Source organism: Brassica napus, chromosome A9, assembly GCF_020379485.1.
Source record: "Brassica napus cultivar Da-Ae chromosome A9, Da-Ae, whole genome shotgun sequence".
NCBI lineage: Eukaryota > Viridiplantae > Streptophyta > Magnoliopsida > Brassicales > Brassicaceae > Brassica > Brassica napus.
Genome location: NC_063442.1, coordinates 1,400,500 through 1,414,969, shown reverse-complemented (window position 1 = coordinate 1,414,969; position 14,470 = coordinate 1,400,500). Strand labels below are relative to the sequence as shown.

The window sequence follows — 14,470 nt, the reverse complement described above, 5'->3', positions numbered from 1 at the left end:
CTTATTTATAATTTTTGTTAAAGATCACAAAGCCTTGATTACCTCATCCTCCTAATCATTATCTTTGCAAGACTTGATTACCTCAAGAAGTGACAAAAAGAGATTGATCATGTCCAGGTAGAGGGAAACTGCTGCCCAAATATACTCAACGTATGTGTGTTTGATCAGATTTTTTGGTTTGTTTAAGAAAAAGGTAGTATATATTTCTTTTTTTAAATATTTTTGTCAACTCTTAGTTTTGATACAAAGTATGCTATTTTGATATCAGAATTCAAAATAATTAGAAGAGTTGCAATTTACATCAGACAAGACAATCTGATCAAACATGGCGTTTTTTTTTTCAAGAAACAAAAAAAATCAGTAGTGAGGTGTGTAAGAATAAGGTCCCATGGAGTATGGAACATGAAAATGTTGTTGTTGGTTTTGCATGTGACCTAGTCTTCCATTTCTGTTGTATTGATCCCACATCATTTGTTCTTCCATTACCAATCTTTGTTTTTTCTCCATATCACTCATCTGCACGTACGACGGTGGAACCACCTCTAGAGACGCCGCGAACGGGTCCATGGTCACCAGACTCCTGCCTCCGTTTCCGTTGGACGTTGGTGGCGGCGCGGGCAGTGCCAACATTGAGGCTGCATCACAACCATATAATTCAGAATGAAATATACGTGTCAAATAACTCGAATAAACCAATATTAGAAACTAATTTGGTTTAAACAAAAATAAATTTGTGTATCCTAATTTTTGCAAAAGAATTACTATATATAATGAGGTGATAAATTAACCATGACCGATCCATTATGTTTTGGAAGGGGCCGTTCCATGCAAAACGTTCTTTTGGTTGTATATATTACCTGCTGGTCTTCCTGCAGAACCAAACGCAACGCTACTCGCACTCCCACTACTTCCATAAGCATTAACCGCCGCATTAACCGCACCGTACTGATACATTCCATCAAGCAACAAATGATCAAATCCACCTCCAAGCTCACTCTTTTGTGCCGACAGTCTAGTCGCCGATTTCACCAAAGCTGTCTCCCAGTCCGCCAAATCATCATCAAACGCTTCCCACCCCGGTCCAGACGCAGCCTCAGTCGCAACTGCTCCATCGAACAACGCTAACGCCAAACTATCACCAACCGACAATGTTGTATCACCCGCTTCACCAGTTAAATCCAGCAAATCACCTTCTTGATCTTGCCCTGAAACCACTTCTTGAACATCTTTCTTTGTTTCGGTCTCTTCCTTTTCCTCTTCTTCCTCTTCCTGCTCCGGTGCTGGTAATGCTTTAACGGCGTTTAAATCTTCTTGAATGTCTTTGACTTCCTCTTCCTCAGATTTGTTAGACTTTCTTGATGGTGACATTAGAGCTTGTGCAGCTAAAAGAGATTTATCTTTTATAAACTCATCCATGATATCAAGCTTCTTCTGTGTAATCTTCTCAAGTCTGGATACTCTGAAGATCTTGCAACTCCCATTTTCTTGCACCATCCATGAAACGGATCTAACTCGTCCAACTGTTTAGAAACTCTAGAGAAGATGTCATAGACTTTGATCGAGTCATGAACGTCTAGTTCCATGAATCGATCTATCAACACTCCCATTATCTCTGTTACGTTGCAATATATCTGAAAACTGTCTTTCACTATTGGGTACAGAGCCACGATCACAACTCGGTTGTTCTTTGCATTACCTGTTGAATTAACATAACTTGTGAGCCAAGAAAGTTAAAAATGATTGCAAGTAAATATATTGGGATGGACAGTATCAAGCAGAGTCCTGATTTAGACTCGCCGGGTCTATTTTCAGACCGGATCAAATCATACATTGATCTTTTAAAACAACGGATTGGTGTTTAACCAAAACCAGATATCCGAACCCGAATCTGATTCGAACCAGTTTTAAAGAATAATCGCATCGGGCCTAAGAACTAGTTACTATTGGAGGTTTGAGTACAATCTGAACCGAAATTTGAATTATCAACTGAATATATTTTGAATTAGTTAAATTTATTGGTTACATGGTTTATTATAATTTGGATATTTAGAGTATTTTAAATATTTTGTTTATACTAACTTTTTGTTATGTCGAGTATTTAAAATTAATTTGGCTAGTTTTTTATATCAAATATTATTGAATAATCTATATATATTTGGAAATCACTAGGGTTTCAGACTTTTGGGTGATTTTGAACATTGGGTTTTGGTATAACCTGATCCGAACTGGAACCGGAAAGAAACCGAACTTCTTAATGAAAGTAGTTAATAAAAGTATCACCTGTTGGACGACACGCCAAGAACCGATCAAGAAGCTGTTGCAAGTGTTGCACTCTAATAAAGATCTTCTCTGTTTTCATCTCTTTGACCGGCTTAGTCTTCACCACAAGAGCTCTCGAACGAACATTTGCATTGGCCTCTCGATGATCATCTTCTTCCTCATCACCTGAATCATCATCACCACCACCACCACCACCACCATCACCGTTTTTCCCTTTCCTTCTCTGCATTCGAAAATCAAGCCGCTCGTCCAAATACAAAGCATACGTCCTCACAAAAGCAGAATAATCCCACGAATCAGACCCGTCCGCATCCCTAAAATCCGACATGTTGAGCAGCCTGGTCCCGCGCCTCGTCGCGAAAAAGATCTCTTCCTCGTAGGCCTTGTCCCCTTGCGTCAGCATCCTTTGGATCAAAATCAAGGCCTTGAGAGCGACCGACCAGTTCTTGGTCCTGTTGAGACGCCTCGAGAGGATCGAGACGCAGGCGCTCACGTAGTTGCGTGAGTAGGACGTTAGGCTTAGGATCTCTCTCACGTACTTCTCCTCGGCTGGATACTCGTCGTGCCGCGTGGCCTTCACGATGGCGACTTCGAGCTCCGTTAAGGAGCTGCTTCGGCCTCCGACCTTGGCTAGCCCTACGCTTGTCTGGTCTTTCACAGCTCCTATGGCGCGTCTTAGCTTGCTCGAAGACATGTCTACACACAAAGATCAAGAGATAGAGAGAGGAAAATAAGGAAGAACGACGACTTTTGTTTGACTTCTTTGTCGTCTCCTTTTCTCCTCTGTTTCTCTTGTTTTGTTTTGTTTCTTGTCTGAAACAGAAAATGTAGCAACCGCCGAGGTTGTCGGAATATAATGATGAAAAATTTAGAAAAGTCAGCTGGAAATGACTTGACATTTCTTTATAAAAATTTGATAAAAACAGAACGACTCTGTTATTAAAGATTAAGCTATAAATAGAAAGACAGATTCTTCTTATTAATAGTCTTGTAATGGTGTACAAGACAGACTGTATAATAAGCCCATGAGACTGTGTTTCACAAATGTTTTCTCATGGTTTAAAATATACAATGAGAGATGATGCGTAGATATATCAAATATTAAGTGTGTAAAGCCCGCTTCTTGTTTTCATCAGTCCACACATTTTTTCGGCCTGTAAAAGAGGGTAACAAACAATAAATTTAATATGCATAAACGTCATAGAAAATTTAAAATAACTATTTTGTAGCTTACCATGTTGAATCGTTCTGAGTTTCAGTAGTCCAGCCATAGGGGTTAGTGGTTGGAGCAGCATGGTGAGTTTGTGTAGGTCTTATTCTCTGCAGATGAGAAGAGTTAGTTTGGGAGTTTAAGGAAGGAGTAGGAATGAAACTGTTTTCGAGTCTTGGAGATAGAATGGTTGTTGTTAGTCCCCCCATGTTTGGATTTGATTGTGGTTGAAAAGGTGGGATGCATGAAGAACCACCCATCCTGCTATTACCAGTTAATGGCATTCTATTGTTGTTGTTGTTATGTCCATTTGATCTACCGAGAAGCATAGGGTTCATTCCTGTTACTCTCTTAACCGTCTCTTCCGCCATTTTCACCTTGATCAAATACAATTAGTTATAGTAACAAAACATTAGTGTGGTTATGAAAAAAAAGAAGGTGTTATTACCTTAGCTCTTAGTGTCTCGATGTCGGCTTTTAGTATTCTATTGCCAACGGCAGCGTCATCATACTTGTGATTCATGTTGCTAAGCTGCTTGAGAAGTGAGGAGTGTTCACCTTTTAGCTCATTAACCTATCAAAACACACAAAATTAAGTTTCTATTAATATCCTTGGAGATGTTAATAGGAGGAGGTTGGGAGGATCTATTTATAGAAACCTGTGTTTCGAGATCACATGTTTGCTCCTGCTTTCTCCTTCTAGACCGCCTAGCTGACTCTCGATTTGAAAGCATCCTACAAACAACAAGGTTCTATAAAGATAAACATCAAAAGACAAGAAACAAGGAATCATTTTACCTTCTAGATTTTTTAACGTCCTCTGGTTTCAAGGAACCAGTGGTTTCATTCTCTTCATCAAGGTCGTCATCATCAGAATAATCTCTAGACGATCCACTAGTAACCTGCTTCATCGGTACACCAGTTTTTTTCACCTCAGCTAGTAATGATGAAGTGACACCAACTTCTCCAGGCGTCACCAAAGAACCTACCACCATTAAACGTACTATGTGTAAAGACTCGAAACAAAGAGAAAGATATTGAACTAACACCATCCCAATCTTATTGGCCTTAAAAAAGTCAGATTAATTTCAAGGAAAAAATCACAAAAAATATTGAAACTTTATGATAAAATTAGAAACTTGTTCCAACAAAAAAAATATATCAAGGAGACTTGAAATGGTTCAAGCTTCTCTAAAGAACCATTTTCCATCTCTATTTGAACAAAAAAAAAACCATTTTCCATCTCTACATTACAAATCCTTAATTTTATCGCTATAATTATTGTTTAGGCGGACGTCTAGACCGATTTTCAAATCGATTTGAAAAAATCATTTCGTACAGACCCGATTTGCAGACTAGGCGCCTAAACCAATTTTTAGAACACTAACTTGGCATAAAAATTTACAAACATGGTGAAGCTAAGAGACAAGCTATGTGGTGTTAAAAAACCAATTTGCATGATGATCAGCTATAACCTTGAGTAAGAGGACTAGACAGAGCTGGTTGAAACAGAGTCTCAGGAGAACCAGTAGAATCTTCAGGCTTCACAGAACCAGCCTACACAACACAAGCAGAGAGAACAAACAAAGCTTTAAGATTCAGATCTTCTTCTTCTTCTTACACATGCAATATAAAAAAAAGAGAAACAGAAGACAAACCCTAAGAGCTACAACAGTAGCTGCACACTCAGTCTCGAGCTTGTTCTCAAGAACGCGACGGTAATCATCTGATTCGCGACGGAGAAACCGACTGTCTTCCTCGAAATCGTTCTGTCCGGAGACGGAAGGAAGAGACTGCGCCGACGAAACTCCGACGATCGCGTTGTTGTTGTTGTTGTTGGATCCGACAGGCGCAGAGGTCACGGAGGAAGCGATCTCTTCGAAAAACATCTCCACGGTCCATTCCTCCGCCGTGAGGGCCTTGGCCGAGTCCGAATCGAGAGGCGGAGAAGATTCCCAAAAGGGATCGGAGAAATCATCGATCGAGAAGATACTGTTCATCTCTCTCTCTCTCTCTTGGTTGCTTTTGGTGGGGTGTGTCTTTAACTTGTTTTGTCGGATCTTGCCTACTTGCATTAGGTCCACTCTACAAAAGAATATTCTGTTTATAATTATTACGTACATTTAAATCATTTTTAAATATAATTAAACTTCTTTAAAATAAAAAGGATTTTTTTTTGTATAGTTTAAAAAATATATATTTGGTGATGAAAGTCCATTGATCTTTACTTAACTAAACATTCATGAGTCACTTCAATTTCTGGAGACCTTCATATAAACTTCCCTCTCTATTTCATTTTACTAAATATAAATCAAAAGACCTTCATATAAATGTCACACAAAATTTGATCAACATATCACCACTATGTTAGGTCATACTACAGTAGAGTCCTAACACCTAAATAGAGTACAAAAAAAATTCCAAAACAATTAACAAATGCATGGAATTCATTCCATGTGTTTTGTAAAAAAAAAAAATCAAAGATCTTGAAATAAAGAAATGACAACCAAATATAACAAGACAAACCACCATTTAAGTTATACTACAACTACTCATCACCTAAATGTGAAAAAATGAAAAATGAAAAACAGATTAGACCTTTTTATTTTTAAATTGTTGCAAACTTACAAGCAACATTTTTAATTGTTGCAAAACATACATTAATCACTTCAATTCATGGAATTGCTTCTCTATTTCATTTGTTCCAAACATAAATCAGAAGTCTTTGAAATAAATGTTAGAAGCATAAAAGCATTTTCAGTTGAAGGTTTTTTAGAAGTTTCTTAAACCAAAAATAAGTAGTATAAAATGAACAAATGAAAAGAAGAAATTATATCAATTGAGAATGAGATATTTTTTAGAAAATGCTATTTTTGATTGGAGTAATATTTTTTGTTTAAAATTCTCTCTTAAAAATTATTGTGTATAACAAACAAACCTTTATTTTTAGATTATTGCAATAGGAGAGCCCACTTTAAAAACATTTAATCATTCACTCTCTATCTAATCCACAAGAGACCTTGAGATATATATAAAATTACCACATCTATAAAAAAACAAATCACATTTTTTTTACAACAGAGTCCTCACCTAATGTAAAAACAACATATATAACTCTTTTTTTTAATCTAAGCCACATTTTTTTATTATTGCAAAATTACAAGAATCTACACATACATACACACAAGAAAAACTTCTAATAATAAGTGTAAACAAAATTATAACGCCAAAGCTTCCACTCTTTCACTGACTCTCCTCCTTGTCCGAAGCTAACTGGTCATTCTTGATCAGAATGGAATTAACACTCTCATCCTCTGATTCCGCCACATTCATCTTCCTCGGCGACCTTCTCGGATCACCTCCTCCCCCGCCGCCACCAGAGTTTCTCCGATCATCTCTCGACACCAAGTCCTCCGCCTCAAGCATGTGAATAACATGACCCATCTTCGGTCTCTTCTGAGCATTAGGATCAACACACCTCAAAGCCACCAAAAGCGTACGCTTCAACGACCTCAAAGACGGTTTCTCCACCAACCTCGGATCCAAAACCCCTTCCGCTTCACGATTCGACACCATTCTCTTCAGCCACTCCACAAGATTCACCTCTCCAACAGGCCTGCTGTAATCCACAGGGTTCCTCCCGGATATCATCTCCATAACAAGAACACCGAAGCTATAAACATCGCTCCTCTCGTTCAACATCCCGGTGCTAGCATACTCAGGAGCCACGTAACCAAAAGTACCCATCACACGAGTAGTCACGTAGCTCATCTCCGACCCCAATAGCTTAGCTAAACCAAAATCCGAAACCTTCGCGTTCCATTGCTTGTCGAGCAAGATATTACTCGATTTAATATCCCTATGAACAACCTTAGGCTCAAGACCTTCGTGTAAATACATTAACCCTTTAGCTGTCCCGAGAACAATGTTCATCCTAATATCCCACGTGAGAGGACTCTTGGAACCCAACCCATCGCCGTGAAGCCACTGCTCTAAGTTCCCGTTATCGACATACTCGTAAACAAGCATCCTATGCTCTCCTTCGACGCAGTAACCAAGCAGCCTCACGAGATTCTTGTGCCGCACTCTACCTATCGCTTCGACCTCGACTTTGAACTCTTTCTCAGCCTGCCCTCTGTTGTTGAGAAGATTCTTTATAGCGACTATCGACTTATCCTCGAGGACGCCTCGGTACACGATCCCGTACCCTCCTTGTCCGATCACATGCTTGTCGGAGAATCCATCGGTGGAAACCTCGAGCTCTCTTAGAGTGTACCAATGCCCCCAACCTAAATGAGAAACCTCAGGACCCGAACAGGCAGCCTGATCGGGTCCTGACCCGGACCCTGACCCGGACCAACCGCCACGCTCCGGGAAGGAGATGCGGTGGTCTTTTCCGATGTCGATGTGGATTTTGCTGTCGTCTTCACGGTGGTTTGTTGTCTCGGGTGTGGGAGTCGGGTCGGGTTGGATTGGGTCGACCCGAATCTCCTTGGAGACTACGGGGACGACGGTGTGAGACTCGAGAGCTTTGTTGTTGCTTCTTCGGTGAATGAACCAGAGAGAGATGAGGAAGAGGAGAATAACGATTGCGGCTCCGACGCAAACGCCGAGAACGATCCATAGACGCAAACCGAAGATGGAAGTGCGGGTGGAGAGCTGAGTGTTGAGAGAATGAGACTCCGCCATTGTTTTCTCTCTCCCTCTATAGATTTTTTTTTTTTTTTTTCTTTTGTTCTGCTTCACATATCAGAGAGAGTTTGGTCTGAAGTAGAGACAAGAGAGAGAGAGAGGTAGGTAAAAGACGAGATTACCCCTGAGTGGGCAAGCTGGCTTTGACGCGAACGTTGCCCTTAGCCGTTATTTACGGTTTTGCCATTTTCAACTGTTGAAGAGCAATTATTAATGTGTATAATGGAGGGGTAATATAGTCAAATGAAGTTAGTTATGAGTTATGACTTTTTGCGCGTGGGTCTTTGGTACTGATTACGAATCCAAATCTTCAAATCAAAATCGAAGAACGAGAAGAGAAACAGAGAAAGAGAAAAGGTAATGATCTTTTTCTCCATCTTCGATCTGAGATCAGGAATCGATTAGGGTTTCTTAATCGTAATTTCGATTAACTGTATTTTTTAGTTGAATCAAAATGGCTGGGAGAGCTTCGATCCCTGCTCGCAACTCTGCCCTCATCGCTATGATCGCCGACGAGGTACCAATCGTCAACCAAGAGATCATCTTTTCTCTTATATGTTTCTGTTTGATTCATTGTTGTTAGGAATCGATATGATCAGATTCAGTTTCCGTGGTTTGATTCGTTTAGGAACTGTTGAATCCATGTGGATCATTTGGTTAAGCTTTGAATCTATGAGAATGTGATCTGAACTATGTTAATGCGTTGTGGGTTACAGATTTGTTTTGTGAAATGTGTAATCTTTTTTTTTTTGATCTGAGATCTGCTATCTTTGGATTTTGGTGAACGAATCAGCAAATTAAAGAGTAGAATTATTCTTTAGAACTATTCTTAGAAACTGTTTTGATCATTGATAACAAGGGATCTTGATATTATGTGTGTTACTAGTGACATAACTGTTTTGAAACAATACGTTGGTATAATAACCCTTAAGCAATCTTCTCTAACGTGTAAATTGTTTGTGTACAGGACACTGTAGTTGGATTTTTGATGGCTGGAGTTGGTAATGTTGACATCAGGAGGAAGACAAACTACCTCATCGTGGATTCAAGTACGCTTTTATAACCCATCATCAAAAATATTTATCAAGTTATGTCAATTATCTCAAAATGGTATCCCTTTTGATAGAAAATCAAATTAGTTGAATTTGTCCATCAAGTCAGTTTCATAAGGGTCTTGGTAGGAGATAACTTTCTTAACTTCTGTATTCGTAGAGTTGTGTAGTTACAGTTTACTCTTCTAAATTAATTGACTTTTTTTGTCTGTTAGAGACAACCGTGAGGCAAATTGAGGATGCTTTCAAGGAATTCTCATCAAGAGATGATATTGCTATCATCCTCATCAGCCAATACGTAAGTACTTTCTTCCAACTCCAATATATTAAACAACTATTAACTGCTGTGTCTGTGAGGTGTTTATTTGTGTCCTTGTCAAAGAGGTCATGTCTTGTGTCCTACTCTCACTTTATATTTTAGCCCCTTATGTTTACTACCCATTAATGACTACCTTTCTAGCTTGCACCCTTTAAGTCACGGATCAAAAGTTACTGTTATTGTAGGGTAGTTTTTTTTTGGCTGTCTTGTTCCTAACATCTAGTATTATTGGATCGAATGTTTATTAAGATGAGAAAGTTTTGATGCTTGTAGGTTGCCAATATGATCCGTTTCTTGGTGGATAGCTACAACAAGCCAGTTCCTGCGATTCTGGAGATCCCTTCCAAGGACCATCCTTATGATCCTGCTCATGACTCAGTTCTCTCCCGTGTCAAGTACCTCTTCTCTGCTGAGTCTGTGTCACAGCGTTAAACATATACATTCTGCAAGCTCGCTGAGCCTATACCATTTGTTTGTTTTTGACATTCTTGTGCTTCTCCTTTCAAACTCAAGAAACTTTCAATAAATGTAATACTCTTGATTTTTATTTGGAGGTTATTGTTATATTATTGAGAATCAATGGTTACACCATCTGGTTCTTTTTGCATTCAAATAAGAGAAGAATAGAAAGATAGCCATTGTGTGTTCAGGAGTCCAGAGCAGACTTTAAAGACTTAGTGAAGACTTCAAGCTCTTTGAGTCCTTTCTCAAGTGATTCAGCCTCTCCCAATATCTTGACCATTGCGCTTCCTACAATGACTCCATCTGCTCCCCACTCAGCTACCTGTAATATGAAACAAATCGAGTTGGATTCTAACAACACATCCCAAAGATATTGCGAAGCAGTCAAACCTGTTTCACATGCTCAGGTTTTGATATGCCAAATCCAACGGCGACTGGCTTGCTTGTAGCCTCTTTGATTTGTTGTAGAAGAGACTGAACATGTTCGTTAACAGACTCTCTCGTTCCAGTAACTCCTACTGAACTCACCTGAAATGAGATGAATGATATAAGAACACAAACTTATAAAAGAGTTGCAACAGTGTGATTCTTACAAGATAGATGAATCCTTGGGTTGCTTCAACAATGGCATTCATTCGTTCTTTTGGGGTTGTGGGTGTTGTCAGCAGTACCTTCAGGACAAACATAGTAAAAAGATGGTAAAAGAGAAGGAATCAGTTTTGCTATGGAAGATGTTAAATCAAGAACATCATACAAGTTCAATCTGATGCTTTTGAGCTTCTTTACGCATAGTCTCAGTCTCTTCAAGTGGAACATCAGGAACAAGAAGCCCTACAAAGAAACACCATGTTATGTAATAAACTGATCCCTGAAACACTAAAAGAGAGAACTAGAAGATGTTAAGTGTACCATGAACTCCAGCATCCTTTATGATAGTCATGTAGTTCTCAATCCCTCGCCTTAGGATCGGGTTGTAATAAGTAAACAATGCAATAGGACAAGATAACTGAGGTATAACCTGAGATATTTAAAACAAAAAGAGTTTAATTTCATCATCTATAGACTATAAAAAAGCTAAGACAAGACCACACCTCTTTGAGCATAGTGATGATGGAGTTAAAGTTAGTTCCTTTAAGCAAAGAACGTCTCGCAGCAGCCTAATTCCAAAGAAAAAATGAGTTTTTTTTTTAAAAGCTTAAAATGATAATGTGTTTATGGTGTAGATCGAACCTGGATTGCTGGACCATCAGCTAAAGGGTCAGAGTAAGGAACACCGAGTTCGATAATGTCGGAGCCACAAGAGTCGAGCACTTTGAGAGCTTTAGCTGTTGTGGAAAGATCTGGATCACCAGCTGTTATATATGGAATCAGAGCCACCTTGCGACAAGGAAGATAAACACAGATCAGAGTTTTTTTGGGGGTGAAATTAAAAAAAAAAATGGAACTTTTGAAGAAAAGTTTGCTTACTTTGCGTTGTGATTTTAGCCTAGCGAAAGTCTCTGATAGACCCACTGTTGTTGTGGGAGGGTTGTTGAGAAGATCCATTGGCGAGTTTTGGAAGAAGATGAAGATGAATGTCAGTCACTAGACTCACTACTAGCGCGAGTAATTGATTTTGACTCGGGTCCGGTCCCCTCAACAAGATAAATTGATTTTTCTCCGGTTTAGTTTTTCAAACCGAAAGAAACTAAACCGATCTGTATATTATTTTTTTTGGTTTTATTTACTATAAATTCAAACAAACCGTAACAAAAAAAATCATATCAACGAAAAAAAGAGAGTATTTAAATACACTGAATTTTTTTTCGAGGTACACGAGCATTGTTCAATTTTTTTAAAAATTAATTTAGTAAAATTTCATATACTCCTTAAATTAGTAGACTAACCTTTAAAAAATCGTTATTCTCTAAAGAAATAAAGACAACAAAGGTTCTAAACCTTTTTTACCATCACCATATATTAGTACCGGGGACAACTATGCATTAAAGCAATATTTTTATATTTTCTGATTTTGTCTCTAAATCTGTGAGTTAACCTATACGAAAATATTGAGTTTTATATTAAACGCTCTATATACTGAAGCCTAAACTTTTTAGTATTGTTTTAAAATTTATAACCAAATTTTACACTTGTATTAATGTATGTTAAACTTTCTTTTATGGTATATAGAAATCATTATAATTTTTTATCAATTAATTTTGTGAAACTTCATAATATCCTAAATCGGTTGAAGAACCACAATAAAATCGTTATTTTCTTGGAAAATGGAGACAACAAAAGCTCCAAACCTCTTTCAATATCATTATATGTTAGTGCATGATGCAACAATGCATTACAACAATATCGTCATATTTTTCGAAATTTTCTCAAAATCCGTGTGTTAACACCTACAAAAAAATTGAATTTTGGTAAATGCTTTATATACTGAACCATATAATCTTTAGTATTGTTTCAAAATTTCAAACCACATTCTACATTTGTATTAATGTATTCTAAACTCTCTTTCATGTACATGACCATCGTTCAATTTATTGATAAATTAGTTTAGTAAAATTTCATATATTCCTTAAATTAGGGGACTAACCCTTATAAAATCGCTATTCTGTAGAGAATTAAGACAACAAAGGTTCCAAACCTTTTTTACCATCACCATATATTAGTACCGGAGGCAACTATGCATTAAAGCAATATTTTTTATTTTTTTTTACTTTTTCTCAAAATCTATGTGTTAACCCCTACGAAAATATTGAGTTTACCGTTAAACGCTCTATATACTGAAGCCTAAACTTTTTAATGTTGTTTTAATTTTTTTAACCAAATTGTACACTTGTATTAATGTATGTTAAACTCTCTTTCATGAGAATCATTATAATTTTTTATCAATTAATTTTGTGAAACTTTATAATACCCTAAATCGGTTGAATAACCACAATAAAATTGCTATTTTCTTAGAAAATAGAGACAACAAAAGCTTCAAACCTCTTTCAACATCATCATATATTAGTGCTCCAAACCTCTTTCAACATCATTATATGTTAGTGCTCCAAACCTCTTTCAACATTATCATATGTTAGTGCATGATGCAACTATGCATTAAAACTATATTGTCATATTTTTTGAAATTTTCTCAAAATCTATGTGTTAACCCCTACAAAAATATTGAATTTTGGTAAATGCTTTATATACTGAACCATATAATCTTAAGTATGGTTTAAAAATTTCTAACCACATTATACATTTGTATTAATGTATTCTAAGCTCTCTTTCATGGTACATGAGCATCAATCAATTTTTTTAGAAATTAATTTAGTAAAATTTCATATAATCCTTAAATTAGTGGACTAACCATTATAAAATCGTTATTCTCTAGAGAAATGAAGACAACAAAAAGTTCCATGCCTCTTTTACCATCACCATATATTAGTACCGGATGCAACTATGCATTAAAACAATATTGTTATATTTTTTGAATTTTTCTCAAAATCTATGTGTTAACCCCTATGAATATATTGAGTTTTACGTTAATCGCTCTATATACTGAAGCCTAAACATTTTAGCGTTGTTTTAAAATTTCTAACAATATTCTATATTTTTATAAATGTATGTTAAACTTTCTTTCATGGTATATGAGAATCGTTATAACTTTTGTATCAATTAATTTAGTAAAACGTCATAATACTCTCTAAATTGATGGAATAACCACTATTAAATCGCTATTTTCTTGAAAAACTGAGACAACAAAGACTCTAAACCTCTTTCAACATAATCATATATTAGTGTAGGATGCAACTATGCATTAAAACAATATTATCATATTTTTTTTTAAATTTTCTCAAAATCTATGTGTTAACCTGTACAAAAATATTAAATTTTGGTAAATGCTTTATATACTGAAGCCTATAATCATTAGGATTGTTTTAAAATTTCTAACCACATTCTGCATTGGTATCAATGTATGATAAACTCTCTTTCATGTAACATGAGCATCATTCAATTTTATATAAATTAATTTAGTAAAATTTCATATAGTCATTAAATTAGTGGACTAAACTTTATAAAATCGCTATTCCCTAGAGAAATGAAGACAACAAAGGTTCCAAACCTCTTTTACCATCACCATATATTATTACCGGAGGCAACTATACATTAAAACAATATTGTTATATTTTTGAATTTTTTTTAAAATCTATGTGTTAACCCCTACGAAAATATTAAGTTATATGTTAAACGCTCTATATACTGAAGTCTAAACTTTTTAGTGTGTTTTAAAACTTCTAACCACATTCTACACTTATATTAATGTATGTTAAACTCTCATTTATGGTATATGGGAATCATTATAATTTTTTATCAATAAATTTTGTGAAACTTCATAATACCCTAAATCAGTTGAATAACCACAATAAAATTGTTATTTTCTTGGAAAATGGAGACAACAAAAGCTCCCAACCTCTT

The 14,470-nt window shown here is 36.6% G+C and overlaps 5 protein-coding genes across 5 annotated transcripts; 1 reads left to right on the top strand and 4 right to left on the bottom strand.

Moving 5' to 3' along the window:
* Window positions 1-197: 197 nt before the first annotated feature.
* On the bottom strand, window positions 198-3,089 carry LOC106426752 (putative clathrin assembly protein At4g02650). Its single transcript, XM_013867482.3, is given in 4 exon segments — window positions 198-635; window positions 858-1,451; window positions 1,454-1,696; window positions 2,281-3,089. Coding segments are annotated over 4 exon segments (1,809 nt in total). The 5' UTR covers window positions 2,975-3,089; the 3' UTR covers window positions 198-357.
* Window positions 3,090-3,234: 145 nt separating this feature from the next.
* Window positions 3,235-5,563, bottom strand: LOC106426749 (basic leucine zipper 10). The gene is made up of 7 exons (XM_013867479.3): window positions 5,149-5,563; window positions 4,966-5,047; window positions 4,289-4,475; window positions 4,150-4,225; window positions 3,939-4,064; window positions 3,515-3,867; window positions 3,235-3,434 (listed from the first exon to the last, which is right to left on the bottom strand). The coding sequence occupies exons 1-7, from the start codon at window positions 5,488-5,490 to the stop codon at window positions 3,413-3,415; spliced, it is 1,188 nt and encodes a 395-aa protein (XP_013722933.2). The 5' UTR covers window positions 5,491-5,563; the 3' UTR covers window positions 3,235-3,412.
* A 955-nt stretch (window positions 5,564-6,518) lies between these two features.
* LOC106426748 (probable serine/threonine-protein kinase At1g01540) lies at window positions 6,519-8,286 on the bottom strand. The gene has a single exon (XM_013867478.3). The coding sequence runs from the start codon at window positions 8,177-8,179 to the stop codon at window positions 6,734-6,736; it is 1,446 nt and encodes a 481-aa protein (XP_013722932.2). The 5' UTR covers window positions 8,180-8,286; the 3' UTR covers window positions 6,519-6,733.
* Window positions 8,287-8,404: 118 nt separating this feature from the next.
* LOC106426751 (V-type proton ATPase subunit F) lies at window positions 8,405-10,160 on the top strand. The gene is made up of 5 exons (XM_048739228.1): window positions 8,405-8,539; window positions 8,627-8,699; window positions 9,150-9,231; window positions 9,450-9,532; window positions 9,827-10,160. Exons 2-5 carry the CDS (start codon window positions 8,637-8,639, stop codon window positions 9,983-9,985), a joined length of 387 nt encoding a protein of 128 aa, XP_048595185.1. The 5' UTR covers window positions 8,405-8,539; window positions 8,627-8,636; the 3' UTR covers window positions 9,986-10,160.
* Window positions 10,077-11,649, bottom strand: LOC106426750 (tryptophan synthase alpha chain). The gene is made up of 8 exons (XM_013867480.3): window positions 11,483-11,649; window positions 11,246-11,392; window positions 11,107-11,172; window positions 10,925-11,033; window positions 10,770-10,846; window positions 10,609-10,686; window positions 10,406-10,543; window positions 10,077-10,337 (listed from the first exon to the last, which is right to left on the bottom strand). Exons 1-8 carry the CDS (start codon window positions 11,558-11,560, stop codon window positions 10,200-10,202), a joined length of 831 nt encoding a protein of 276 aa, XP_013722934.1. The 5' UTR covers window positions 11,561-11,649; the 3' UTR covers window positions 10,077-10,199.
* Between the last annotated feature and the right edge of the window lie 2,821 nt (window positions 11,650-14,470).

Coding starts and splice junctions, on each gene's coding strand:
- LOC106426749 (XM_013867479.3), bottom strand. CDS start 5,490: ATGAACAGTATCTTCTCGATCGATGATTTCTCCGATCCCTTTTGGGAA. Junction 4,065..4,149: donor CATGTGATCTCGAAACACAG/GTTTCTATAAAT, acceptor GTGTTTTGATAG/GTTAATGAGCTAAAAGGTGA. Junction 3,868..3,938: donor TCGAGACACTAAGAGCTAAG/GTAATAACACCT, acceptor TATTTGATCAAG/GTGAAAATGGCGGAAGAGAC.
- LOC106426748 (XM_013867478.3), bottom strand. CDS start 8,179: ATGGCGGAGTCTCATTCTCTCAACACTCAGCTCTCCACCCGCACTTCC.
- LOC106426751 (XM_048739228.1), top strand. CDS start 8,637: ATGGCTGGGAGAGCTTCGATCCCTGCTCGCAACTCTGCCCTCATCGCT. Junction 9,232..9,449: donor CTACCTCATCGTGGATTCAA/GTACGCTTTTAT, acceptor TTTGTCTGTTAG/AGACAACCGTGAGGCAAATT. Junction 9,533..9,826: donor TCATCCTCATCAGCCAATAC/GTAAGTACTTTC, acceptor TGATGCTTGTAG/GTTGCCAATATGATCCGTTT.
- LOC106426750 (XM_013867480.3), bottom strand. CDS start 11,560: ATGGATCTTCTCAACAACCCTCCCACAACAACAGTGGGTCTATCAGAG. Junction 11,393..11,482: donor GGCTAAAATCACAACGCAAA/GTAAGCAAACTT, acceptor CCTTGTCGCAAG/GTGGCTCTGATTCCATATAT. Junction 11,034..11,106: donor TCATCACTATGCTCAAAGAG/GTGTGGTCTTGT, acceptor TAAATATCTCAG/GTTATACCTCAGTTATCTTG.